At 36.3% G+C, this 27,947-nt stretch overlaps 1 protein-coding gene across 1 annotated transcript; it reads right to left on the bottom strand.

The window, feature by feature from the left end:
• Positions 1-14,317: 14,317 nt before the first annotated feature.
• On the bottom strand, positions 14,318-25,419 carry LOC131433856 (uncharacterized). The gene is made up of 2 exons (XM_058600462.1): positions 25,369-25,419; positions 14,318-15,133 (listed from the first exon to the last, which is right to left on the bottom strand). The coding sequence occupies exons 1-2, from the start codon at positions 25,417-25,419 to the stop codon at positions 14,318-14,320; spliced, it is 867 nt and encodes a 288-aa protein (XP_058456445.1).
• Between the last annotated feature and the right edge of the window lie 2,528 nt (positions 25,420-27,947).

Below are 27,947 nucleotides of genomic sequence, written 5' to 3' on the forward strand. Positions count from 1 at the left end.
TGTACTTATTCTTTTAATAGAATATTCCTTATCCGTTCTCTTAATTCCAATCCAATTCATTTCAAGGGTGATATCTTACACCATTACCAGTACGCCCAAAAACATCGATTAAATTCAAGTCTTCTGCGATTAAAACGAAAATGCTTCATATATCCGAAACTTTTTGCGTTAGACCTATAGCTCCTTCGGCAAAGTTTTTTCTCGTTAGAAGTTCTAAAACTTTGTAGAAGACATCGTTTTTCTATCTCTTAAGGGAAAAAAGTTGTTGAAATGAACTTTTATCGTAGTAGGCTTTGCACATTTTTTATTGTGATCAAATTACGAGGTATATTTTTGTGAATGAGTTCTCCAAAGGAACTATGTGTATCGGATCAACGGTTTAACGGCTAGAGAATTAAGTTCACGTTTTTGTCGATTCAAACCACTGTGCAACGTAATGACATATATTCGCCCTTATTCTGAATAACGTCGTATCGATTTTACGATCGAAATTCATTTGTATTCCTAATAACGCTAGCAAAATCAAAGGTAGCTAGGATTCGATCGAACCACATTCGATCGAAAAATCAATACGTCGTTATTCAGAATAAGGGTAATTATCTAAATAACAGGAAACATTAACATGTTAATATTTCGGAAAGAAATTCTCTACGTTTTTGTTTTTTATCAGTTTTAATCTTCTAGTTGAGTTAAACAACAATACGGTGTAGTCATTTATCTTAAAGGGCCCGACTTTAGTGATACGCACTGTAGGTATTATTTTTTGGCAAGTCCGTGTGCTGGAGTTGCATAAAGAAGTTGCACAAGCGGTAATATATAACTATGGGAGTAACTATGATGAAATTAACTTTTCGTTCAATATCTTTGGAAAGTGATGTCAGGTCTGCTTTTTTTTCGCGAGATGAAAACCGAATACAAATTATCTGATTGATTTTTGTTTTCATTGTGTATATAACGCTGTATTCATGCAACTTTTATGATAATAATCTCATGTCTGCAAGTTTTACGTTCAATTCAAACATCATGCACAACTTTTTTGTTAGTTTTGAATTTTATATCAATGTTTTTCTAAAACTGAAGAAAACTGCGCAAACTGATCTATAAATTCATGAGGCAGCCAAAACAATGCGGACTCTGCAGAAATATATTTTTTACAGCAAGGTTATCAATTCGGCTTAGCATTTTTTGCCTTGCGGAGAGCATCAATCATTTCACTAATTTTTCTTCCACAAGAGATTTATGGCAATTTCGACGTATATTGTGTCCGGTACAATTATGACAGCCGGTTTGAAAGTTTTTGATAAGTTGCACAATTGTTATAGTTACTTCCGTTTTACATGATGTGACATTTTTTGTAGAGCTTCTAGTGAAACATTAACAAGTTGGTGATTTACTGTACAATTGTTTTAGATGTACTTAAAGTGGTTCTACAGTGATTTTTTCGGTAGTATTGTAAAACTTAACAGTGATACGTTGCACAACCAATTTTAATTTATATTTCTAAACATATCTAACATAAATAACATTTCTAAATCAATTGTAAAACATCTTCAAAGTTCAATAAGTTACATTTGCTACTTGGGGAGAGCATATCTATTCTGATCCTCCACGCTGTATCGTTCTCAGTAGATGTCAATTTATATAATTCTTGCTAAGTGTGTACGAGGATGCCGAAGAAATCTAAAGAGAATGGAAGTTATTTGAGATATTCATCGGTATTAAAATATGACTAAATGATGCTAGGTAAAATGAACTACGCTCTTTGTGAATACTATTTCCTCACTGACAGGTGGTTTACACTGTACTCATATGTTATCGGCCACCGGAGGATTTGTGGAAACACGGTATAAACCAGCAGTTAGTAAATATAGTTAATATTCTCCATCTCAGAGAGATTACTTTTGTTATATACCTATAATAGTGAAGAATTTTTGAAGCCTCTTGCTTGCGATGGGATTAAATCCCGGTGATGGATTCTAGTGGACGACATCGAATTTCAGTGCTGTTTTTATTTCCTAGCATACCTTGGTCAAATGGTCAAAAGCATTCTGAGATTGCATCATATTATCAACTTGTACTTCAAAATTCAAATCCAAGTTGATCAAAATGTCATCAGTTACGCTTTCTATTATTTTTAGCATTAGAACTTTCTTATTTTGCGTATTTTCGAAAAAAGGTTCGTGAAGCGTCTAACTAAAAAAAACTAAGCGTAAACAAAAGTAAGTATAAATAAAACTAGTTTTTTCATTGGTGATCAGAGAACGGTTTGTTCAAATATCCCTGTACGAATTAGGTCATCGAACTCGAACAAATTGGGTGTGAATTGTTCATAAATATTAACACGGCTTCCTTATTGATCACCCGACAGAGCTTTAGAGGTTGTTTGTTTTGTAAGTTAGCATCACTGTGACATAATAGTGGTTATTTTTAATTCACTCAAGTGTTTTGAATATTCATTCGATTCGTATTGCATCGTTTATTCTCTTCAACTTTTGTTGCGTTGCGGTATTTCGTAGAGAATGAATGTTTTTGTTAGTTTTCATTTCGGAAACACATATACATTGAGCTCTATTTTAATGCCAGGGTTATATAAATATAAAAAAACATGCAATACATATAAAAAATGATGCTTACAGTACATAACAATACGCCTCGCGCAGCTACCTTGCTACATTTTCGTCTGTTAAGCCAGTTTAAAATAACAAAACAGTTAGTGAAAGAGTTGAAATGGGAAAATTTATTGAAACAACCCATTAGGAAATAACAAATATCTTGTTTCATTGGGGATTTCGCCACGGACTAAGTACCGACCTGATGAACTTGCGTTGTATATTTCCAATCTTAAAATTTCACGGATGAGGCAGACAAACAACAGGAGCGTTTTTCGGATCTGTGATTTTCCTTTTGTAATTTAAGGTATAGCCCAATTGTTGACTAGCTTTTGCGATTACAGTAATGCAATGATTGTTGAAATTGTGTTTTAGGTCAATAAACCAAAGCCACAAATCCGATCAGCTCTTTGCAGCTACCGAAATATAATTGGTTTATTGATACGATCAAAAGACATAGCTATTTATATTATTGAATAAAAAGAAAACCCTTCCTAATCCACCTAGTGGTGTGATAATGCCTTTCTCTTGCCATTTTTATAGTCTCTTAATTACATTTAAGAGATTATACCCTCATCCAATAGTATTCTGCCGATCCACGCATAATTGAGTAATACCTTATAATAAAAAACGTGCTTAATCCACCTATCAGTGAGATGATACCTTTTTTTATCAATCCGCATGTGTTTTTTTTATTCATATTCTTCGGTTTTCATGACATTATTTTAATGACCGTCGTTTTAAGCTGCAATTTGACATTTTAATCACTCATTACTCTATCTAAAAAGGTTACAATCGATTAAACTTTTCATGATATGTCGAAGTGAGTTCCACTTTAGAATTTACGATAATTTAAGGTACTTCCAGAGCCGGTATTCAGGAACCAGCATAAACCAAACCGATTCGTATGGCCATATGACGAATAAATTGCAATAGTTTTGAGTCCAACTTTCAAGCTTTTCGGGATTATCATCTTCTATATCGGTTTGAATTTTAAAAATTCATCCTTCTGTAATTCCAGAATCGGAAGTCAGCATTGAATAAAATTAATTAATTTTGTGTGGGACTATAAGTTTATTTTAATTTGAATTTTTTTCTGAAATTCGATTTGGCTTTATTTGAGAAAACGATTGAGATTTGAGAAACGATTCGATACTGGAGCCGGAATTCGAAAATCGGTGTAGCCGAAGTCAGACAAATTCACCTGATTAGTTTACATTTGTTTCAATATGTTTAAAAATCAGTATAGACATCTTTGAGAAATCGTAGTACGAGTTAAATTGTTGGGTGCCTTCCGAATCGAAAACTGAATACCACTAAAACTGAAATAAGTTTATTTGGTTGTCGACTATTCAAATCAGCAAATCTTAGATGATTCTTAGATATCATTTGAATCTTAGATCGGTTCAGCCATCTACGAGGAAAATAAGTTACACAATTTTAATTTCGTTTCACATATCATCCTGTAGTTCCGGAACCAGAAGTCGGATCCAAACATAATTCAGGAACCTTGTTTAGGAGCATACGAATTTTCATATGAATCTGAGTTTGTAGAAAACGGTTGAGTCATCTTCGAAAATAAGGTAAAAAATTGAGTGAAATTATTTGTCACATACGCATTTGCTGATCTCGACGAACTGATTCAAATGGTATATGGGTGTTTTGTTCTTCCAGCATTTATTGCTGTAAGCAGTTTAAATCAATATAATTATGAAATTGTTCAGAATTCGGAAGTACTGCCATCTTTCCAATATGTAATATTCGAACGATTATGTTGCCAAAAACGAACCGTGCTAAAATTGGTCCGAGGCAAAATGTCATGAAAAATAATGCTGTTTACAGTCTTTTTGGTACTTAGAAACTATTGTATGTAACAGTATAAAAAATCGTGTTTTACGTTGCTCCCAAGCCCTTCTTTGCCACACAGCGCTCAGAACTTCTACTGCTGGAATATGGGGGGAAAGTCGCTTACACAAAAAATTCGATATCTCGGTTAAAAATGGACGGATTTTAACAATCTATGGCTTGTTGGATAGCTATTACCGTGCGGAATCTGAGTCTGAAAACATATTCTGTTTTCAAGGTCCATTGTGACAGATACTGTAAAATTTTGACATAAAACTTCGTATAACTCAAAAAGTAAACATCCGATCTCAAAACCATTCAATAGCATTCTGGGTGACGGGGAGACCTTTCATTTGCGACTAGTTTGATCAAAATCGGTCCAGCCATCTCTGAGATCTCGACCTCTTAGTTGACAACACACATACAGTCACACACACATACACACACAGACATTTGCTCAGTTCGTCGAGCTGAATCGATTGGTATATGACATTCGGCCTCGGAAATTTTTTCGAAAGTTTGAGCGAATTCTATACCTATTTCTTATACAGGGTGATTTTTTAAGAGCTTGAGAACTTTTTTAAACAATAAAACGCATAAAATTTGCAAAATCTCATCGGTTCTTCATTTTAAACGTTAGATTGGTACATGACATTTACTTTTTGAAGATAATTTCATTTAAATGTTGACCGCGGCTGCGTCTTAGGTGGTCCATTCGGAAAGTCCAATTTTGGGCAACTTTTTCGAGCATTTCGGCCGGAATAGCCCGAATTTCTTCGGAAATGTTGTCTTCCAAAGCTGGAATAGTTACTGGCTTATTTCTGTAGACTTTAGACTTGACGTAGCCCCACAAAAAATAGTCTAAAGGCGTCAAATCGCATGATCTTGGTGGCCAACTTACCGGTCCATTTCTTGAGATGAATTGTTCTCCGAAGTTTTCCCTCAAAATGGCCATAGAATCGCGAGCTGTGTGGCATGTAGCGCCATCTTGTTGAAACCACATGTCAACCAAGTTCAGTTCTTCCATTTTTGGCAACAAAAAGTTTGTTAGCATCGAACGATAGCGATCGCCATTCACTGTAACGTTGCGTCCAACAGCATCTTTGAAAAAATACGGTCCAATGATTCCACCAGCGTACAAACCACACCAAACAGTGCATTTTTCGGGATGCATGGGCAGTTCTTGAACGGCTTCTGGTTGCTCTTCACTCCAAATGCGGCAATTTTGCTTATTTACGTAGCCATTCAACCAGAAATGAGCCTCATCGCTGAACAAAATTTGTCGATAAAAAAGCGGATTTTCTGCCAACTTTTCTAGGGCCCATTCACTGATTTGCAAGCGTTGCTCGTTAGTAAGTCTATTCATGATGAAATGTCAGAGCATACTGAGCAAATAATAATGCATGAAAATCATAACCTCAAAAAATCTGAGCAAATACTAATGCATGAAAATCCTAACCTCAAAAAAATCACCTTTTATATACAAAAAAAGGTAAAAAGAACCGAAATTTTCATTTTAAAATTCCCGCGCTTGTCCAATCGGTAAACTTTTATTCTCTCAACGTTGGCAACACTTTTATACACATTCTGTCAAATTTTGACGCATATCGTACGATTAGTTTTTGTTTGGCGTCTATACAAAGAAGTTGAAAAATTTTCGTGTGGCGATTTTTATAATGGATGAAAATTTAGAACAACGTGCGTGTATTAAATTTTGTGTTGCAAATGGATTTAGGTATTCTGAAACGTTGAAAATGTTAGAAAAGGCCTTCGGTGAATCGTGTTTAGGAAAACCTTAGGCATACGAGTGATATAAACGCTTCAAAGGTGGTTGTACAAGCTTGGATCATGATGAGATCCCTGGCCGCCCAAAAAACATCTGTTACTGAAGAAAACATTGAATCGGCGAAGCAAATCGTGTTGCAAAATCGTTCTGTACCGATAAGAGAGATTGCTGTGTTGTTGGGCATCTCTTATGGATCAGCCGAACACATTTTAACTGATGTTTTGGGTTTGAAATGCGTCGCTTTTCGGCTGGTGCCAAAAAACGATTACACCACGATAATTCGCCGGCTCAAACAGCGTTGGTTGTGTCGCAGTTTTTGGCCAAAAACTCAACCAGTATCATCAACCAAGCACCGTACTCTCCAGATATGGCCCCGTGTGACTTTTTCCTCTTCATCAGACTCAAATTGCCATTGCGGGAAACGCGTTTTGAGACCATAGAGACCATAAAAGAGAATTCGCTGCGTGAACTAAAGGCCATACCTTCGGCGGCCTATAAAACTTGTATGGAAAATTGGATCAAGCGTTGGCATGCATGTATTGCCGCAGGAGGAGAGTACTTTGAAGGCGACAATAAAGAAATTTATTAAAAATTGAAATTGTGCGTTTTTACCTTTTTTTAAATATATAAAAAATAGGTATAGAATTCGCTCAAACTTCCGAAAAAATTTCCGAGGCCCGGAGGGCCGAATGTCATATACCAATCGATTCAGCTCGACGAACTGAGCAAATGTCTGTCTGTGTGTGTGTGTATGTGTGTGTGTCTGTATGTGTGTTGTCAACTAAGAGGTCGAGGTTTCAGAGATGGCTGGACCGATTTTGATCAAACTGGTCGCAAATGAAAGGTCTTCCCGTCACCCTGAACGCTATTGAATGGTTTTGAGATCGGATGTTTACTTTTTGAGTTATACGAAGTTTTATGTCAAAATTTTCAATTTTTTGATAGTATCTGTCACAATTGACCTTGAAAACAGAATATATTTCCAGATTTGGATTCCGCACGGTAATAGCTATCCAACAAGCCATATATTGTTAAAATCGGTCTATTTTTAACGGAGATATCGAAATTTGTGTGTAAGCGATTTTTTCCCTATTCCAGCAGTAGATGTTTTGAGCGTCATCTGGCAAAGAAATGCTTGGGAGCAACATAAAACACGATTTTTTATACTGTTACATACATTTGTTTCTAAGTACCCAAAAGACTGTGTATAGCATGATATTTTGTCTCGGACCGATTTTAGCACGGTTCGTTTTTGGCAACATAATCGTTCGAATATGCCACTTGTGAACCAGATGATGGCAGAATTTTCGAGTTGAAAGCAATTCCATCGTTATATTTAAACTACTTACAGCAATAAATGCTGGAAGAACATAACACCCGTATACCATTCGAATCAGTTCGTCGAGATCAGCAAATGCGTGTGTGACAAAAAATTTCACTCAATTTTCTTCGGAGATGACTCAACCGTTTTCTACAAACTCAGATTCATACAAAAAGTCGTATGCTCCTAAACAAGGTTCTTGAATTATGTTTGGATCCGATTTCTGGTTCTGGAACTACAGGATGATATGTGAAACGAAATGAAAATTGTGGACCCATTTTTCTCGTAGATGGCTGAACCGATCTAAAATTCAAATGAAAAGTTTTAAGATTCTATAAAACATCTTGTTTTTCAGTCAGATTCAACTTCCGGTTTCGGAGATACAGGGTTATCAGTTTAAAAATGTCTTTTCCACATAAATAATCAGGTTTATCGGGTTTGCAGATTTGGATAGTCGATAGCCAAATAAACTTATTTCATTATTGATTGTATTCAGTTTTCGTTTCGGAAGGCACCCAAAAATTTAATTCGCACTACGATTCCTCAAAGATGTCTACATTGATTTTCAAATATTTTGAAACAAATGTAAACTATACAGCTACTCAGGTGAATTTGTCTGACTTCGGCTACACCGAATTTCGAGTTTCGGTTCCAGTATCGAATCGTTTCTCAAAGCTCAATCGTTTTCTCAAAAAAAAAACCAAATTGAATTTCAGAAACAAAAGTTCAAATTAAAATAAATATAATTTTATCCAATTTTGACTTCCGATTCTGGGGTTGTAGGATGATGAATTTTTAAAATTCAAAGCGATATAGAAGATGACAATCCCGAAAAGCTTTAAAGTTGGACTCAAAAATATTGCGTCATATGGCCATACAAATCGGTTTGGGTTATGCTGGTTTCTGAATACCAGCTCTGAAAGAATGAGTGATTAAAATCTCAAATTGCCACATTAGAATAATGTCATGAAAACTGAAGCACCGAAGAATATTCATGCAAAAAACACATGCGGATTGATAAAAAAAGGTATCATCTCACTGTTATTAGGATTAAACGAGTTTTTTAATAAAATTCCGGTTCTTTTTTGATCATAAGGTATATGTAGAAATTTCATAAAATATTGGACGGTTATGTGTAGAACGGCCGTGTTGCAAGCTTATCAAATAACCTAAGAGCAGCTTTCAGCAGTGTTTAAGACTTTCGAGTTGGACTTAGGCCGGCCTTCCGAATGCTCATGCGTGCAAAAATGCTACAGAGAGCGCACCGAAAATGTGTCGCATATTTATCCTGTCAGCGTGAGAGCCCACTTTTTTTTCCATAAATATGTTTATTTCATATACACTATACATAAGTTTTTCTTCACCGTGGCATCCACAATACATAGTACTTTAAACCTAATACATTTCGAATATCATATTAGTATGTTGGTATTCATTAGTTAATCTAAACACTGTTTTTATCAAGCGAGTTGCTATTATAAATTACATTAAATAAAATACATTTATTTTGTACATGATCTTATAACTATTTCAGGTTTGTTTGTATCAGTTCATCACTTCAATTCAATATCATATAGTTGGCTATTGGTTGAACTCATGGAAGAGAAAACAGTCTAACATAAAATAAAATTTAAATTGGAACTCCAATGGACTTAATGAAATTATGAAGAAATTTCATGTGAGGAATGTTACGACAAGCAAGAATGTCGCGAACTGGGACATTGTATAGTCTACCTTGGGTACACAAGAAATTTATTAGTTGAGATCTGACATCACGATACTCCACGCATGTCCAAACGACATGATCAATATTGCGATAACCTTCGCCACAAGCACAATGATTAGTCTCGGAAAGTCCAATTCGAAGGAAATGTGCGTCTAACGTGTAGTGATTGGACATGAGTCTGGACATCATACGAATGAAGTCCCTACTCACATCCAGTCCTCTGAACTATGCCTTTGTCGATATTTTCGGAATAATTGAGTGCATCCGCAGACCCAGATCATCTTCATCCCAAGAAGCTTTCCAGCAAGTGTTCTTTGGTGAGACGCGCTTTCACCCTCAATAGCCCCAGGTTGGGCTAAACTATCGGCTCTTCCATTGCCTTTCATGAAATATTTTCTCAGAGTCAATATGCCTGAACTTACTTGTAAATATTTTTGGGATTTCCATCGAGCGTAGGTGTTCCGGGATTCCACGCACTTCGTGCTGCATGGATGTGTCGAAAAATAAAGTTGAGTCAGGAACATTAAGGAGGCTGACACAGATAGGAATATATCTTGTAGGGTCTATTTCCTGTGACATATGGTTAAAATATACTGTCATGCATCTTGTTTGAGATTTAAGCTCAATTAGCCTTTCGAAGTTGTTAATAACCAGGGGATTCAGAACTTCACATCTTATTAGCAGTCGCGATGAAAGCTCCCAAAAACGATCTGTCAATGGAAGAACTCCCACCAGAACTTCAAGACTCATTGTTTGTGTCGAATGCATGCAGCTTAAAGCAATTTGCAAACAATGATATTGACTTCACACCAGTTTGATAATATGAGAGTTTGCAGCGGAACGAAACCAAACGCATCCATATTCCATCACTAAAAGTATCGTTGTCTGATACAATTTTATTAGATCTTCCGGATGAGCACTCCACCAAGATCCTGTTATTGTTCTAAGAAAATTTACTTTTTGTTGGCATTTTGTTATCAGATAAATAATGTGTTCTCCCCACTTAGTTTTTTAATCAAACCACACCCCAAGGTATTTGAAAGTCAAAACGTGTTGGATTATTCTTTCCATCATATGAAGCTGACGCTGCGCGGGGTCATGCTTTCTTGAAAAGACGACCAGTTCTGTTTTCTCCGCAAAGAATTCGATACCCAGATGAACAGCCCAAACGGATAAGTTATCTAAGGTATTCTGCAATGAATTTTGCAGATCAATAGCTCTGGGTCCAGTAACTGAAACCACGCCATTATCTGCCAATTGTCTTATTGTACATGGGGTTACTAGACAGCTGTCAATGTCATTTACGTAAAAATTATAGAGGAGCGGACTGAGGCATGAGCCTTGCGGGAGACCCATGTAACTATTTCTGAGTGTTGCCAAATCGCCATGTGAAAAATGCATGTGTTTCTCTGACAAAAGGTTGTGCAAATAATTATTTATAACCGCTGGGAGTCCATTTTGGTGAAGCTTGTCTGAAAGAACATCAATGGAAACTGAATCAAATGCTCCTTTAATGTCTAAAAATACAGATGCCATTTGTTGCTTTTGAGCGAAGGCAATTTGGATGTCAGACGAAAGTAATGCAACAAACCGTTCATCTCGATCCAAGTGTCGAGATGTCGAAGAATAATTTTTTCTAACAATTTTCTGATGCAGGGCATCATTGCAATGGGTCCATATGAGTTGAGACTGGCAGCTGGTAGACCAATATTTTGCTCAAGAAACTTGTTGTACAATTCCAACAAACGTCTTTTTGCAAGGTCGGGCAGATTCTTCATCAAGTTGAATTTATTTCTGTCCAACCCAGGAGCGTTATTGTTACATGACATGAGTGCTATGGAAAATTTCATCATTGAAACGGGGCTATCAATGGAACCATTATTTGGAGCAGACTCCCTAATAATGCTATGCGAAAGGAACAGAATCTGGACAAACTTTCATCGCAAAATCAAATTTTCATCGGTTCGAGTATTCTTCACTCCCATTTCCTACGTTACGATTCCTCATTCGTCTGGCCGTATTCCAAAGAGTGCTCATTGAGGACATACCTTCGACAAAATGTCTCCAATAGCTACATTTCTCGGCCCGAAGTGTGCTCTTGTATTTGTTTTCTGAAGTCAAGAAATTTTCTAAATACTGAGAAGTTTCTCCTCCTCGTTTTAAAAACGTATTGAAAGCATTTTGTTTCGCGTATTTAGCATCTGAGCACTTTTTGTCCCTCCAAGGGTTTGGAGGCCTTCTGTTAGACGATGGACCAAGAAATCGTTTGGTTTGGGCTTGTTCTGCGGCCTCAAGAATCGAACAAACGAGGAAGTCATATTCTTCAAGTGGGGGAGCTCTTCCATTGAGTTCAAGGTACTTGAGATACTACTTAGGTATTTAATCCAGTCAATATTTTTTGTCAAATCATATGGAATATTAACTGAATTAGCAATGCCTTTGTTACTGCTAATTGAGATGATGATTGGTAAATGATCGCTACCGGAAATGTTTTCCAGGTACAATCTAGTCGAATTGAAGTCGAGCAAAGAGCTAAATCTAATGCACTTGAACGTGTAGGAGGTCTTGGGATCCGTGTCATGCCACCCATATTTAATACCGTCATGCTAAAATTGTCGCAAATATTATATATAAAGAATGATCAGTTATCTTTGTTAACGGAACCCCACATCATTCCGTGCGAATTGAAATCTCCTAAAATCAAACGTGGAGCAGGGAGGGCTTCGACCATTTCATTTAGCTGTCGTTGTTCAACTTGAGCAATGCAAATGTCCTTTCCTTTAATGTTTATTTGACAAGCAACCACTTCTAGGCTAGAAGTCGAAGGAATATTTAATCTATAAAACGAATAGCTTTTCTTAATTCCTAAAAGCATTTCACCATACGGAGAGTCTCTATCGAGACGTATAATGTTAAAGTCATTAAAATTTATGGCTATGTATGATGTAAGCCATGTTTCGCACAAAGCAAATACATCACATTTTTGGCTATGCAACAAAACATTAAATGAATCAAGTTTTGGCATGATGCTTCGACAATTCCACTGCACGACAGTGATTGAATGAAAAAAAAAATGCAGCGCATACTGCAAGATCATGAGGACCGTCACCACCGTCAATTTCCTCCTCCTTCGATGGAATGTAAACTCTAAAGTCAACAGCAAATAATTTCCAAATGCAGCAAAAACGCAATTAATTATCTTTCCTCACAAGCCAAGAGCTACTTTTCTTAAACCAAACAATAATCACATTCTCAAATTGAATGGCTTGGAATTGACATGGTCTGATCAAGCTAAATACTTAGGTTTAACGTATGACAAAAAACTCACTTTCAAGGATCACATTGAAGGAATCCAGGCAAAGTGTAATAAATATATTAAATGTTTATATCCTCTTATAAACAGAAATTCTAAGCTCTGTCTAAAAAACAAATTGTTTATTTATAAACAAATTTTCAGACCTGCCATGCTTTATGCGGTACCAATTTGGTCAAGCTGTTGTTCCACCAGGAAGAAAACGCTTCAAAGGATTCAGAATAAAATTCTGAAAATGATTCTGAAGCGTCTTCCCTGGTTTAGTACAAATGAGTTACACAGACTCACAAATATAGAACCATTAGATGTAATGTCACAAAATATTATAAGAAAATTCCGACCAAAAACGATGCAATCTTCAATTGAATCGATTCGCTTTCTGTATTAGTTAGTAAGTTAGTATATAAGTTCCTTTTCCCCATCACACAATACAAGTAGGTTTAGAATTTTCCCTACACAAAAATCTCAGAATTGCGGAACCAAATAATGTCCTCATGGTAATAACCAAATCATATATATAATAGGGCTGAAAAGTCACCACTTGTGGCTGAACACCCAATTTAAATCTTAATTATTTTAATTTTAACTCATATTCCAATAAATAGTTATTTAAAAAAAACAGCAAATAATTTACAGGTTACAATATCGTTCGCCTGTTTCAAATCGTTAACAACAACTCGAATTTCATCTCTATTAACGTTAGAGATTTCTACAACTTCAGAAAAATTTGATGTCAAATCCTTTGTAATTCGTATCAAATTTAATACATTTTCTTTTTTTCGAAAATAGCCTATTCATGGCCTAGTGGTATCCTCTGGATAATATTTAGCCCTTGGAGTATTTAAGATCTTACTAGTATCTGGAATCGGATTTGGATGATCTTCCATGAGATCATCCATTACATTAACTGTTTTTTTTGTAAATTAATAGTATCAAAATGAAAACTCATTCATAGTAAAATTTCAGTTATAAGAGAAATTAAAAAAACTAAATTAAATTAAATCTACCTTGTTGCTGCGTTGTCTCTGTTACTGGGCCACAGTAAGAGCAAATTCAGCAGCTAGAAGATCTATATGGAAGATTTATAATAGAGCAGAAACTGGAACAAACGTATCCCCAGTAAGCCGTTCTAATTTTATTTATTCGACCAGTTCTTCTGTCAAATTTAAAACTGGTCTACGATGCCGTTCTATTTATTGTATATTTGAAACACGAGTAAAACACTGCTGGGGCTGCCAGCTTTGCTTGTTATAAAATTCAGGCTTAAATTTTGTATCTGACATAAACTATGCATCTAGAACTAGAACACTACTGAATATGCCCCAAAAGCTACTGTTTTAATTATTTTCCCGTACCTAGAGCGTGCCGCACAGTGCAAGTTGTTGGTGAGAGTTGGCCATCGTAAGGTCTTCTAATCCTACACAGAATTCCGGAATTTTGTCCGGATCCGATTTCTGTTGCTTGAATTAGAAGTTGATGAGTGTTTAAAATTTCGAGCCGTCACTTTAGAGCGACGATGCAAAATATGGGAAATAAACGAACCGGAAATAATTGAAAAGTCCAAAACGAATTTTACTCATTTTTTCCCGAGATGGTTTAATCGGTTTTCTCAAAATTTCATTCAAATGACCTATGATTAATTGACGAAAGACATACTTTACAGTTGATTTATTCTTTATTTAATCAATCGAACTTTGATAAACCTCAGAAACTCTTGTTAGTTCAACAGTTTACGTCTAGCATTACCTACGGGAGTGACACATAATTTTTTCTTGTCGTCAAACTCCTGCGATGCTAAAGGACAAGAACGTTCGATATAGGTCAATTTTCCGTTCAACCAGTAGCACTGATAGTACATGTTGGGGTTGGTCGATTTGGCATAGGTACCCTCTCTGAGACATTTGTAAACACACTTGCCGGTACTGCTGTCGAAAGTAGATCCATCACCGCAGGAGAACATGATTATTGAAGCGTCTGTATCTGCATCGTCGTCTTCCTCGTACCAGCAGTAATAGAAAAATTTATTGTTCGAAGGATACACCTTTAGAATTGGTCCGTCAGTTGTGCAATTCAGTGGCTTGCAACCCGTGCTAGCTCGTTGGCACATTTCCGCTTTGCTGTTGTAGGTGTAACCCGATTGACACTTGTAGAAGTCTCCGGTTTGTTCCGCTCCTTCACAGTAGTAGTATCCGGTGCACGAATGAGGATCCGGATATTTACCTACACCTGTACATCGAAAATTCAACTCCGGTGATGCCTGCGAACAAGTTTCCTGACTGTCGTCCGGAACCATTGAACAGCCGCCTTCAGACGAGTTGCAGTATGGGGTAGACTTTGGACAAGTTTGGGTTGGATTCTGTACGTTTTCTGATCCGATGCACACCTTAATCGTTCGGCAACCTACACAAACGGTTATCTGTCCATTTCCACAGGTAGCAGGATTAGGGTATAGAATGTCGTTTTCATCGGTTTTCCTCAGAACTCCCGGAGCAAACTCGCTACTAATGACATCCTGAGCTGTTGTGTTGACCACCTGTGTTTTGGATAAGATGAATTTTGCTTTTCGTGAGTACAATTTTTACAACTTACAAGTATCAACAAGAGTCCTTTAAATAGAAGTTTGGCGATGCACGACATCTTTTTCGATCTATGATTTCTGCTGAACTGCCGGTGTTGGAGAGAACCCTTCGTTTATATAGAAACTTAGAATTACGAATGGTCGTCGATATTGTGATTTAGTTATGTAGGACGATGTGCAACTATCACTCTGAATAAATTTAAATATTTACTTTTCAGTTCACTAGCCCCGAACAGTTTGTATTGTCGGTCCGTTGACCGTTATATGTGACTATCGAAATGGCAAAATATTACACTCCGTCGTTAATTGCGGTTTCGTTCTGTGCTCAATAGCACAGAAAGTTTCTTCTCTGATACTTTATTTTCAATCACAACGGTGATCATCATTCGCAGTGATTACATATTATAACATGCGATGGAATAGTTCTTGTGCAAGAATTTACGTTTATTTAAAGCAAACGACGTCAGTTGTTTGTGGGTTTATTTTTCAAGCCGCGAACCCTTTTCCCCATGAAAAATGCCACGAAATATTCGTAAATTCTCGTGAGAAACACTAGAATTACTCAAATCATAGTATAAACCCTCTTCGTACAATCGATGATTTTTATATTAAATACAGATCATTAAAATATTAACGAAATTTGTACCACAGAACAGATTAGATCATATAAGAATTGCAGTTTCTTAAAGCTTGCTTCAGATAGAATTGGAACAAAGAAAATTGTCTGTATTTCAGTTATTTATTATTGAATTCAAGATCTTTTTTTATACAAATGTAGCGTTTTATTCATACTTTTAAGAAAAAATACGGATAAAATTATTCGTCACGGTTTTAAAGGAATTCTCAAATTTTTCCTATAACACGGCTCATTAGGCGGCGCACACCTTCTTCGTCCATTTTTTAGCTATCTTATTCCACCAGGTCGTCATCTGATTGATGTTTTTGACAACCTTTCCCTTTGCTTTGAGTCTCCTCTTCATGATTGCCCAGTATTTCTCAATAGGGCGGAACTGGGGGCAGTTGGGTGGGTTAAGGTTTTTCGGAACAAACTGGACCCCTTTCTCTGCATACCATTCTTGAACGACTTTGCTGTAATGACAGCTTGCCAAATCTGACCAAAACATTACAGAATGGTCGTGGTAACAATTTTTGTTACGCTAGCTTGTTTGTGACTAGTTGACAACCAGATATTTGAGTGATTGTTACTAACATCTAACCACTTGCATGACTCAAAAAGCGCAGTTTCTACTAGTTGTTAAATCGGCTAAAAATATGTTGTCGTTACGTTGTAATGCCATACTGAAATAACTTATCTTTTCATAACTTGAAAATAACTTGTTTCCAAGTAAACTAGTTGAAACTTAGTCACCATCGACATTATAAACATTGAATGAATCCAGAATACTTTTATATCATCAATAAAAAAGCAGAAGAGTACTTTAAGTCACAAACTTGATACAAGGTACAAATTTCACAACGATTCAAAAATTGTCGAGCGGAATTCAATTTTACTTAACTGTTTTTTATGCGCCTTCAATCAAAATCTGTTTATAAAGATAGAAAAAATAAACAAAAAAATAACCCTATGTTCAGAATGCTCAAAATTATTCCAAGTAGAGTGATTTCTCATCATTTTAAATTCATATATCATGAGAACTATAATATTATCACAATCGATGTTCAATCCCTATATTATTTTTTTCGTGTTTATGACAGTGCATAGAACAAAAATGACTATTCTGGCTTTCACTATTTTCGGCAAAAAGTAGTTTTGAATAAAGTAATATCCTGGTTTTATTTACGTTTCATATACTTCTTGAGACTCCATATTGTGTTCGCCATATTCAAGCCAGCAGAGGTTGTTTTGTTTGCATTTTAGTTATCATAACGTTGGGAAAACTTACCGATAACTATCTGAATTAATGAAGAAATTATATTTATAATCTTATAATATCTGAGTTATTGCTATATCAATTCACAGTAACGATTCACATATACGTTAACGTATTTATAATGGTTTCGCAACGGAAAATAAACCTTTTTTCAACTAGTAGCTAAAAACATAGCTGTGATTAAAGATATGTTAGAATCAAGTAACGATAACTTACAAATGATAGTTAGTTTAATGTTTACGTTATAAAGAAACATTGCTGTCACCTTGTTTTAACCAGTATAACATAAAAAACATGTTCGTGCTCTCGTTGCAACACAGTTGGGTTAAGGGGTATCAAAACTTTTTATGGGTTGCTACTATTGACGTCAAATAAACTTATTTTCAACTAGTGGCTAGAAGCATTGTTGTGATTAAAAATATGTTTGTATTAAGTAACGATAGCTTATAAATTATATTTAATTCAATATGACACAAAGATGTTATGATTGGAAACCTAAATAACTATTTCGTAACTAGTTATGTTATGATGAAACATTGCTGTCGCCATGTTTTAACCAGTATAACATAAAACACATATTCGTGCTCTTGTTGCAACATAGTTTGGACTTTGTCGTATCAGAACTAGTTGCGGATTGCTACTTGGGTATAGTTCCGATGTCATTGTCTTATTTGTAACGAAAACTTTCGTTTTTTGTCACAGCTGCAAATGCCTTGCCAAATCACAAATTTTCTTGCAAATTTATCGGCAAAATAAAATTTAATTTTTGCTGGAACATCCCCCCGAGCCGTTGCCAAGTTAAATTTTTGACGTGGGATTGGCCTGAAGTCAGCCTTGACATAGGTTTCATCGTCCATCAGAAGACACCCGTCGAACTTGGTCAGCACCTGGTCGTATAGTTTCCGAGCAGGAATTTTGACCACACTATTCTGTTTTATGGTCCGATTTGGCTGTTTGCTAGCTCGATACGACTTGATTCCTTCCCGAAGTCGAGTTCTCCTAACGGTACTATGGGCAGCACCGAATTTTCTGGCCAAATCACGGTCCGACAGATTAGGATTCCTCAAAATCTTACCACGCAGTTTCCGGTCGACAGTTCCACTCCGACGATTGGCTTGAGGCTTCCGAATCGTCGTCAATGTTTCCTTATACCGCGCCATGCGGTATTCCTGGGCAATTTCAGCTGTTTAGCTAGTCTAGATGCAGACCACAATGGATTTTCCAAATAACTGTGTACAATTTTTTCGCTTCTTTCGACTTCCATGTTGATTGTTTACAAAGTACAGTCGATTTGTGGAATGTCAATAATCATACGTGAAGATGATAAAATTCCCGACACGTAGGCGCCAAGAACTTCCAAATCCGTCCACCAGGAGCGCCACAATATGAGCAAAAGTTTGTTTCAATTCTAAATGAAGGAAGCTTTAATTTCAAAATTTCAGCTTCAGCAGTTGTGTTTGTGTGACTATATTTAGCTACTCAAAGTAGTTAATTATTTTGTTTGGTATGCCAAATGGGTCAACGTGGATATTGTAACTACTTTTGTTGGAAGGATTCTTTATCAATGTTGAAGTGATTTTGTCAATTTTAATCGCTGAAACACAAATTCGTCTTCAATTATTCTATAAGAGTATCGAAACAGTGAGTGTCAACAGTCTCACTGGCTGTATGTTAAGGTTTGCCGTTCAGAAGATCTTCTTCGAAATATTTAAAAATTCCTTCGAGATAAATCAATTCTTTTTTGAATATATAGGCTGGATTGCCTTTCCATTCAGTTTTCGGCGTTTTCGGTTGGAGTAAAACCCAACCCAGCTCCGATTGCAAATGTTTAGGGTTCAAACTGAGCAAATTCTGAAATTCACTGCAGAAAAGGTTGTAAGATCAGGATCGTCTTGTCCCGATTTTTGTGAAACTTTACACAAATATTCTGTCCAACAAGTCTTTTTTCGGTAGCAATTTGACGCAAGATTGATTTTTTAAACCCTTTCAAGCCAGAAACTGTTATAGGAAATCGATAGAGAAAAATATTTAGACTTCAAATTAAAAAATGGCTTCTAAATATTTTTCGTTGTAGTCGTTTTGCACTGAAGATGAAGATATAACCTTGGAAACGTTGGTCGTTAACGGAAAATGAATGTTTTGACGAGAAACCAATTGTCCAAAAAGCTGTCTTTTGATTGGAAACAACAACATTGATTGGTCGCACCCACATCAAATAATATTTAAACTGGAAAACTAGTTGAACACGTTTTCAAGAATTAAAAAAAGTTTTTCTAGAAGCTGAAAATTAACCAAAAATTCTAAAAAGATTAGCCCCATGGGGTTGTTCGAGCCATTTGATGTGAAACAAGGCAACAAAAATTTCTAATGATCGACATTTTCAATTAAAAAGTTCAATCAATCGTCACACTTTTGAATCCGCAATTGCACGAGAGTCTGCTTAGATTGATTTTTATTAGTAATCAACACCGACCACGAGAACCCAGAATATAGACTCTTTTTGTCTTGATTTGTATTTGTTTTGTATCCGCCGAAATTACATCAATATCCCAAATGTATGCAATTATATCTTTGTGCATACTTGCGAAGCGGTTCTCGATATTCGAGCTTCTCTTCGCCAAGCTTGTGTTCAAGTTTTGCACGCATGCAGTTATTCTTATAGCATTACTACTATTCTGTGTTTTCGGGTGAAGCGATAAATTTTTCTCTCAGGCGAAAACGACAATAAATGGTAGTTCATCCGAACTCGCGTGACACAAGATCAGAGCAATCCATTAAAGCTTCAAATCGTTTTATAGCGCTTTCTGTCTTGTTATCTAGCAAGAACCTATATCTGGCATACTACACGAAGGACTGATACGTTAGATATAATTTCGCTTATATTTATAGATTCGCGTGCTTTCAAACGGCATCGCTTTTGCATCGATTGATCAATCAGAGCGATGCTTTCCCATTGATATATAGCTTACTCCTTCAAAACCGTCGTATAAGGAGTGTATCGAAAATAAGCTATCCACATACATTTGTGTTGTACGCATGTATTTGTGACGGTTTTTAATGCTCAGATCACAGCATGCAGTGCGTTTGGCTGTCAGCTTTCGTTTGTTTACTTGTTTGTGCAGTTGAAATTCTGCGTTTTCAAAATGTCGCGTATTGAAAAGGAAGTGAAAATTAAAGTTCTGGACACATGGCTAAGTGAGAAGGGTATTACTATGCGAAAATTGGCGTATCAAGAGACGGAATCACCTAAAGACCTACAAGAAGCAGAAAATTCCGGAACAAAGTGTAAAGCAGAAGAAGCAAGCAGCAACAAGGGCCCGGAAAATGTATTCGCGTCTTTTGCAGGGTCCGGATGCATGCGTTTTGATGGACGATGAGACTTACATAAAAGAGGACTCAAAAACCCTTCCAGTTCCACAATACTTTACTGTCGTCGTTGGGTAGGATGTGAGCGATGCGGACAGATTGATTCAATTGGAGAAACTCGGTCGAAAGGTACTGGTATGGCAAGCAATATGTGGTTTGAAGTCAACAATTTTTTACACTACCGGAACTATAAATGCAGAAATCTATCGATCTGAGTGTTTCCAGAAGAGATTGCTGCCTTTATATAAGAAGCATAGTACACCTCCACTGTTTTGGCTGGATTTAGCGTCGGCTCACTATGCCAAAACCACTTTCAATTGGCTTGCGGAAAAGGGTATACATTTCGTTGAGAAAAAATATCAATCCACAAAATTGGCCTCTGCTTCGACCCATCGAACGTTACTGGGCAATCGTGAAGAGGGTCTTCAAGAAGACTGGTTAGGCAGCTGGGAACATGCAGGAGTTCAAAAAAATTGGGCTCAAGCGTCCAAAAAATGCGATGCAACACTTGTCCGGAACTTGATGATGAGCGTTCGATCAAAAGTTCGAATACTCGTGAAGGAATAACTTAAATTTCATCCGGTTTTCTTTTAGCTCAAGTTTAACCTCGTACAATAAAGGATCAATTTTTAGTTTGAATAAAATATATAAAGAAAAATTTGTGGATAGCTTATTTTCGATACACTCCTTATGCTAGGGAAATCCGGTAAGCCGGAGATTTTTAACAGGCAAAATAGGAAACTGCTAGCTACTAATCAAAATTTCAATAATATATAATTGAAAATACTTGGCTTTGAACATTCAAATCGATACGTAGAAACGTTTTCAATCAATTGGTGGAACAATATTACTGATTGAAACTAGACTAGCTCAAAAGTTGACCAGATTTCTACTTGTATTCACCCTTCAATTTCTAATTTGCACCCCTATATAGAAAACAAAGATGTGTTCTACATTGAAACAGGAGTTGGTAATGCCAGAGACATAACTGCGAGATTGACGCAGGACTGCATTCGAGATGTGTATAGATATTAATTGATTTAACCGTTTAAAATTTTGTAGAGCTGAGAAGAAAAGTTTTTTTTTTTCGAAGATTGCGTTTGTATTCGAGGAGGTACGGCGGCGATTCAAGAGAGTTTTCTAAATAAGTTCTTTTCGTTACTTTTGGGGTCCTGGCCGTTAGTGGTTTTGGAATCCTGGAAAAGACTATTTGGTTACGGATGATTACGTTTGTATTCCAGGAAGTAGGGCACCATTCCAAATCATTTGCAAGCTTGATCCTAGTTGATCGTACCACAAGTCGTACAATCGTTCATATGATTCAATATTACATGAATCTTAATATTTGAGTGAAAGAAACTATCAAAATACTGGACCATATTCATTTCTGGCATTCAAAAGGACCAAATTGTGGAATCCCCCCATTTTTCTCGAATACGATGCTGCCAAATGCTAGTTAACGTTCGTTTGATGCAAATTTCGCACAACGAAAAGTGCGCAAGCTAATCAAATTATTCTAGATTTGCATTAAACTTATGATTTTTACCTTTGATTTGCAAAGAAATTATCTCAATAGTTCTATAGATATCATTTAGAGCCATAAGAACGGCTGATTTTGTGTAATGTTCCCCATCGTTGTCTACTTTTCGTTTTCTTTTCCTCCAAAGAAACGACCAGAATCTGGATGACGTAATAGTGAAACACACTGCGAATGTCCAACAGCAGATATAGTGGTTTTCAGCTGGACATAGAATGCGACGGAATCGTCGCAGAATAACGAAATAATGAGCGTGAAAACCACAGATGCCAGGTTTGCAGATTGGTATGTAAATTTGCAATTTCGTTTGTTAACAGACTTTGCAATTAAGCAGACTTTTTTATAAGGAATCGTCAAATTTAATGACTTTTGCTATTGCTGTAGGGTTTTTGTTTGGTTTTTCTCGTCATACTTTTAAATATTGAGCTCGCATAGGAGTATTTATAGTACGCAAACGCCCAAAATTTTAGCTGGCATCTCTGCCAGAATGTTGGACAGTTGTTTTAACCCCTTCACTGTCTGTTGTATTGAAATTAACTAGCATTAGAACCACAAGAAAAATCAATCGGCTGGTTGATTGAGGTCAATTGCAGTTTCAACTGGTAAAATACCTTATCGACAAGTGTTATTTCGTTGATCATTGAAAGCATCAACAATTGTATATCTGTCAAAGACGACCAACTTTTTAGAGTGGACGATCTACGATTTTTTGTAATAGTTTATTTTTGAAGTGTTTAAAATGTTTCTAAAAAAAGCTCGAAGTTTTGAAGACCAAGGCGTCGATCAATACAAATTTTGAATGAAAAGGAAATATACTAAGCACAAAATAACCATTATGTCAAATAAATAGCACACGATTTAAAAAATCCGTGCAAGTTGTAACCGATGGCAGATCACATACGCATTATCAAAATGAATTCATTCTGATTAAAGTTTAATTGAAAATTACTCAGCTAATAGATTTTTTTCATTGTAACGGTAAATTTAAAAAACATTTTTTCTGGCTTGTCGTCTCGAAGGGTTTGAATTGTTGTGAATGACAGTTTCGCTATCTTTGCGACATTTTGTCGCTATCTTATAGCATCGCAATCTTTTCTAGCCAACAGTGAAAATTATAATATGCTCACAGAATAACTTGTTGTTTCTCTGTGTTTAGGCTTGATGACCGGAAACTCATTTTAGCCCTTGACTGTAGCACCAGTTGAATTTTTTATTTTTTTTATTTCGATTATAGAGGTTTTAACCTTAAGGTCATTCGCCTCTTCCAGTTGAATAATACCGGGTGTAATTCCACTGTCTTGGCGTAGATGGCAGCCTGCGCACCCGATGTGTCTCCGTTGATGGATTATCATAGACTGAAGCTAGCAAACGTGCTACAGGGTCTATTTATAGAGTCGGTGTTTCGTGTTTGGATCTATTTTTCACTATTTAAACAATGTTTATAGAACTAATATGGTATTAATAGCAATCTTACACCTTATTTCATTAGTTTCGTGGAAAATTTAGAGAAAATACTCAAACAGGGATTAAGATATTATGAAAACAAATCTGTAGTAATTTCGTTACACGTTACACATTCTTTTACAGCGGTTGGTTTACCTAAGCACCCACTTTCTGTGGAACAAATTTCACGGTGTTTCGTGCAGTGAATCAAAAGTTATTCCAGATGGAAGTCGAGAGGAGAGAAAAAATTCCCACTGTGATAATCATACGTGGTCCGCAATAAAAATCGCTAAAACGTTGAAAATCGACAAATCAACTGTATATGACGTTTCAGGGAGCGAAAGAGTGTAGATCGAGTGCCTCAATGTGAGCGTGGCACAAGGAGATGTTTCTGCGAAGTTTAAGTTTGCTATTATGTACAAATTTGACATAAGCTGATGATTTTAAAAGGGATATGCAGCTGCGGACCAAAGACCAAAGTGTTCGTGACGAATGAGACGATGGATTCGAAGCTGTACAAGGAAGAATGCATAAAAACCGCGTATTACCTTTCTTTAAAGCCCATTAAGGTTCCGTGAAGTTTTGAGCAGATTTGGTGAGTTGCAACTACAGCCGGGAAGTCATCCAGTGGCACCGCGATAATAACGAAGATTTCATCGATAAAAACATAAATCCGCCCAACTGCCCGAAGCTCTAGCCCATCGAGAGATTTTGGGCAATAACGAAGCGGAACCTTAAGAAAAGTGTAAAAACGGCTAGGGACGCGATTCGGATGACTAAAATGTGGAACAAATATGCCAAGAAAGTTGACTCCGGAGGTGTGCAACGTTTGATGGGAGGAATCAAGAAAAAGTGCGCATTTTCATTATAAACGAAGAGAATTGATTTGTATTTAAACTTTTATTCTTGAAATTACAGTAAATTATCTTTGTTTTGAAGTATTACTTTTATTTGTACGTCAATTCGTTACCGAGATACAGATGATTGTATTATTCCTGTCGGTAAACATAAGAATACATTGTGTTGTTTTACTTAAATTTGGTGAGTTTTCAATGATTGTTTTTTTAAGAAAATGATTGAAAAAAATGTAGCTTTGCGGTAAATTTGAGGAAATTTTGGAGTACAATAAAAGTATTGTATACTCAACTTACTTTTACCGAATTTATATAAATCGGATATTCATGACAATTAAGTTAAGCAACCACATATGTTTGTAGATTTGAAGAGAGAACCAATTGAAAAGAGTGATTTTTTTCAAAGTTGCATTCACCGAATAATCCGTTAGAGTTTACATGGTTGACAAAGCTGTTTGGTAGCTTTTAACAGATCGGTATGGCATTTGAAATCCTGAAAAAATCTGTTCAGTTCGAATTCTGTGTAGCAAAGGGATTTGGCAAAGGGATTTTTTGAGGTACTAAAACTTTTGAGCACTACCGCTTTACGAAATTAGAGTAAACTCCAAATCATTGGAACCCAAGATGGAAGTTTTACTTAAGTTTTGATAATTTGCTTAGAGTAGACAAATTCTAATGAAAAATTTTGGAAGCTGCCTGGAACCTCAATTCAACTTAGCAAAGCAAAGTCTTGGCATTATATTCCTTTTGTGGAATTTGGCTTTTCTGTTTCAACAGACTTCGCAGCCGATTCCTAGCGTCATTGCATGGCTAGTACTATGGATCCAACTTACACTAAGAATTCTTCCCGGTCGGGGCTCGAACAAACGACAACTGGCTTGTAAGACCAGCGCCCTATGCGTTGATCCGCCAACCCGGGACAGTCAACAACGGAAGAAATTTTCATAGACGTAAATAAAAATTTTTAAAAATCGACTGAGCTGTTTGAGAAAATGAAAAGAATTCTGTTTTCGAGTTTTTGACCAAATTTATGCGAAATATTAAGTTTTTTTTTGCATTATCGCTGTATAGGACTGTCTGCAATTTCTTCCACCTTACCCTGTACTTCCACAGCACTTCTATCACGGCCGGAGTACCACAGGGATCCATCCTGGGTCCGCTTCTGTGGAATATAATGTACGATGGCGTACTGAGGTTGAGGCTCCTCCGGGCGTCAAGATACTCGGGTTCGCGGACGATATCACGTTGGCAGTCTACGGAGAATCCATCGAAGAGGTCGAACTGAGAGCATCACACTCTATCAGCATGGTGGAAGACTGGTTGCGTAGCAGGAAACTGCAACTAGCGCATCATAAAACAGAGATGATGGTGGTGAACATCAAAAAATCAGAGCAAGAGACGTCGGCACATGCATAATCCTCTCCAAGAGATCAGTGAAGCTGGACGACAAGCTCAGTTTCGGCAAGCACGTTGAATATGCCTATAAACGTGCTTCAATGGGTTAGCGGCGCTCTCGCGAATGATGGCCAACAGCTCGCCGCACAGTGATGCCTCTCCATACAAAAGTTGGCAAAAACCATAAATACGTCGATAAACGTCAGCTGGATGATTTTTTGTTAATAATTTGAGGTCTCTGAATATACTTCAATCTTGATAATGTATTAAAACATATTCGATCCACCTAAAAGTGACATGATGCACCGTTCGCTACGGACCGGAAAATGACTACTTTTTGAATAAATTAACTTGTATTTTTTTTAGTTATTTCGTGATTGATTAGGAGCTTTCACTAATGTTTCAAATAATGATTAAACCTGTGTAGAAAATGTATACACTAAGAAAAAAACTTTTTCCTTATATCTTGAAAACATCAGTTTTTTTTCCAGAAGGGCATATCTTAATATTTTTATTTTCTGGTATGTTGTAACATACAACTAATCTAGTTTATTGTACTATGATTAAAGATGGGAGAGTAACAATCAAAAAAGTGTTTTTTTCTTCTGTTTTTAACAATAATATTAAGTTTTGAAAAATGCTCTGCATTTTGCATTTTTTAAGTTTTTCGACTTTATGAAAGAACACGTACAAAATAAAATTTGGTTGAATATTACCACTTTACTAATAATAGTGGATTTTTATTATGTTGAAGTATCTTATTAAACTATGTAAAATGAAAAATGACGAAAAAATGACACTGAGCAAACATGCATAAAGTGGTTTTCGTGGTTCAAATTTGGAAATTTTTTATATGGACTACCAGAAAGTTCCGGACAAGCGAAAAAGTGCATGTGGTGGGATCAACTGGGCGCTATTTATTATGAGCTACTCAAAGCTTTGCATGAAAAACGGACGCAATATGAAGATCTTCATGGCATAGTATTTTTGCTTCATGACAATGCAAGACTCCATGTTTCGAAAGATGTAAAAGCTTTTATTTTGTAATTGCTGCAATGATAAGTTCTGCCCCAGCCCCAAATTTTGTTTTAGACATTGTTCCATACGGTTGCCATTTGCTCCAATCCATGGCGCGTAACTTGTCAGGTCAGTTTCAAAAACTACGACACAACCAAAAATTGGATCAATTCATTTGTCGAATCTAAGGAAAAGGAATTTTTCAAACGTGGTCTTCTTTCGTGGTCTTACCAGAAAGATGACAGAAGGTGGTACATAACGATGGACTATACGTTGAAAAACGGTACTGCAATGATACTCTAAATAAAAATCATGAAACTTAGCAGAAAAAACGATACTAATTTTTTCCCACGCCTGATATATTATAAATAGATATATATATATAACGACATTTATATAGGTGTTTTATGTTATGCATGTTATAAATGTCCTGATTTTATTTATCATATAGCCGTTTATTTAAATTCTACTTGCACCGACTTCATTTACAAAAGTATAGCCCTTGTATTTGTGATTTTTATTGTCGACCCCGCAAACAATTGAAAATAACCTTTAAAGTGCAGAGATGTGCAGGATCGCATAGTGGTTTTTGAACAGTAGAGAAAAAATGCTATAAAATTAAATACTACTGAACAGTGGCAGTCCTTTCCTACCTATATAGAACTCTAATCGCCAAACAACATCATTGCGTCATATATTTTGTATGGAAGGATGAAAAGAAAGTTTAAAATATCCTATCTTTGAGAGGATATGGAGAGATTATTTCTTATTCAAAAATGTTTATACTTGAAACTGTATTCTTCACTTATCTGAGAACTCAAAAAAATTAATACAGTCCAGGAAAATATAAGTTTATTTTTTGGATTTCTGCCACCTTGGCATCACTGTGCGCCGGTGCGTTCCAGCACACGCAGGTTACCGGCAGGGGTGACAGCTTCGATCCTCAGGTACGGAAGCCCGGTATGGGCGTCGACACTCCGGGTGGAACGCAACGCAACATTGCACTATGGTTTGAAACGGGAAATTAGCGTGACAAAAATATTTTCACTATTAAATATTAGTTTTTTGTAGTTGGTGTCTTCACAAAAGTTGTTTGTTATCAAATGGCGCTCCTTTTGATAAAAAATATTACTAGGGTGGTCCTTATTTAGATTGAAATCTGAAATCTAACTTTCATAATTGAGCTCAAAAATGATTTTATTGTACAAAAAAGTTGTAGGAAATTTTATTTTGAGCAACTTTGCTGAAAAAAGCACCTCTCTAGC

This window comes from Malaya genurostris, chromosome 3 (assembly GCF_030247185.1).
Source record: "Malaya genurostris strain Urasoe2022 chromosome 3, Malgen_1.1, whole genome shotgun sequence".
In the NCBI taxonomy this organism is placed as follows: Eukaryota; Metazoa; Arthropoda; class Insecta; order Diptera; family Culicidae; genus Malaya; species Malaya genurostris.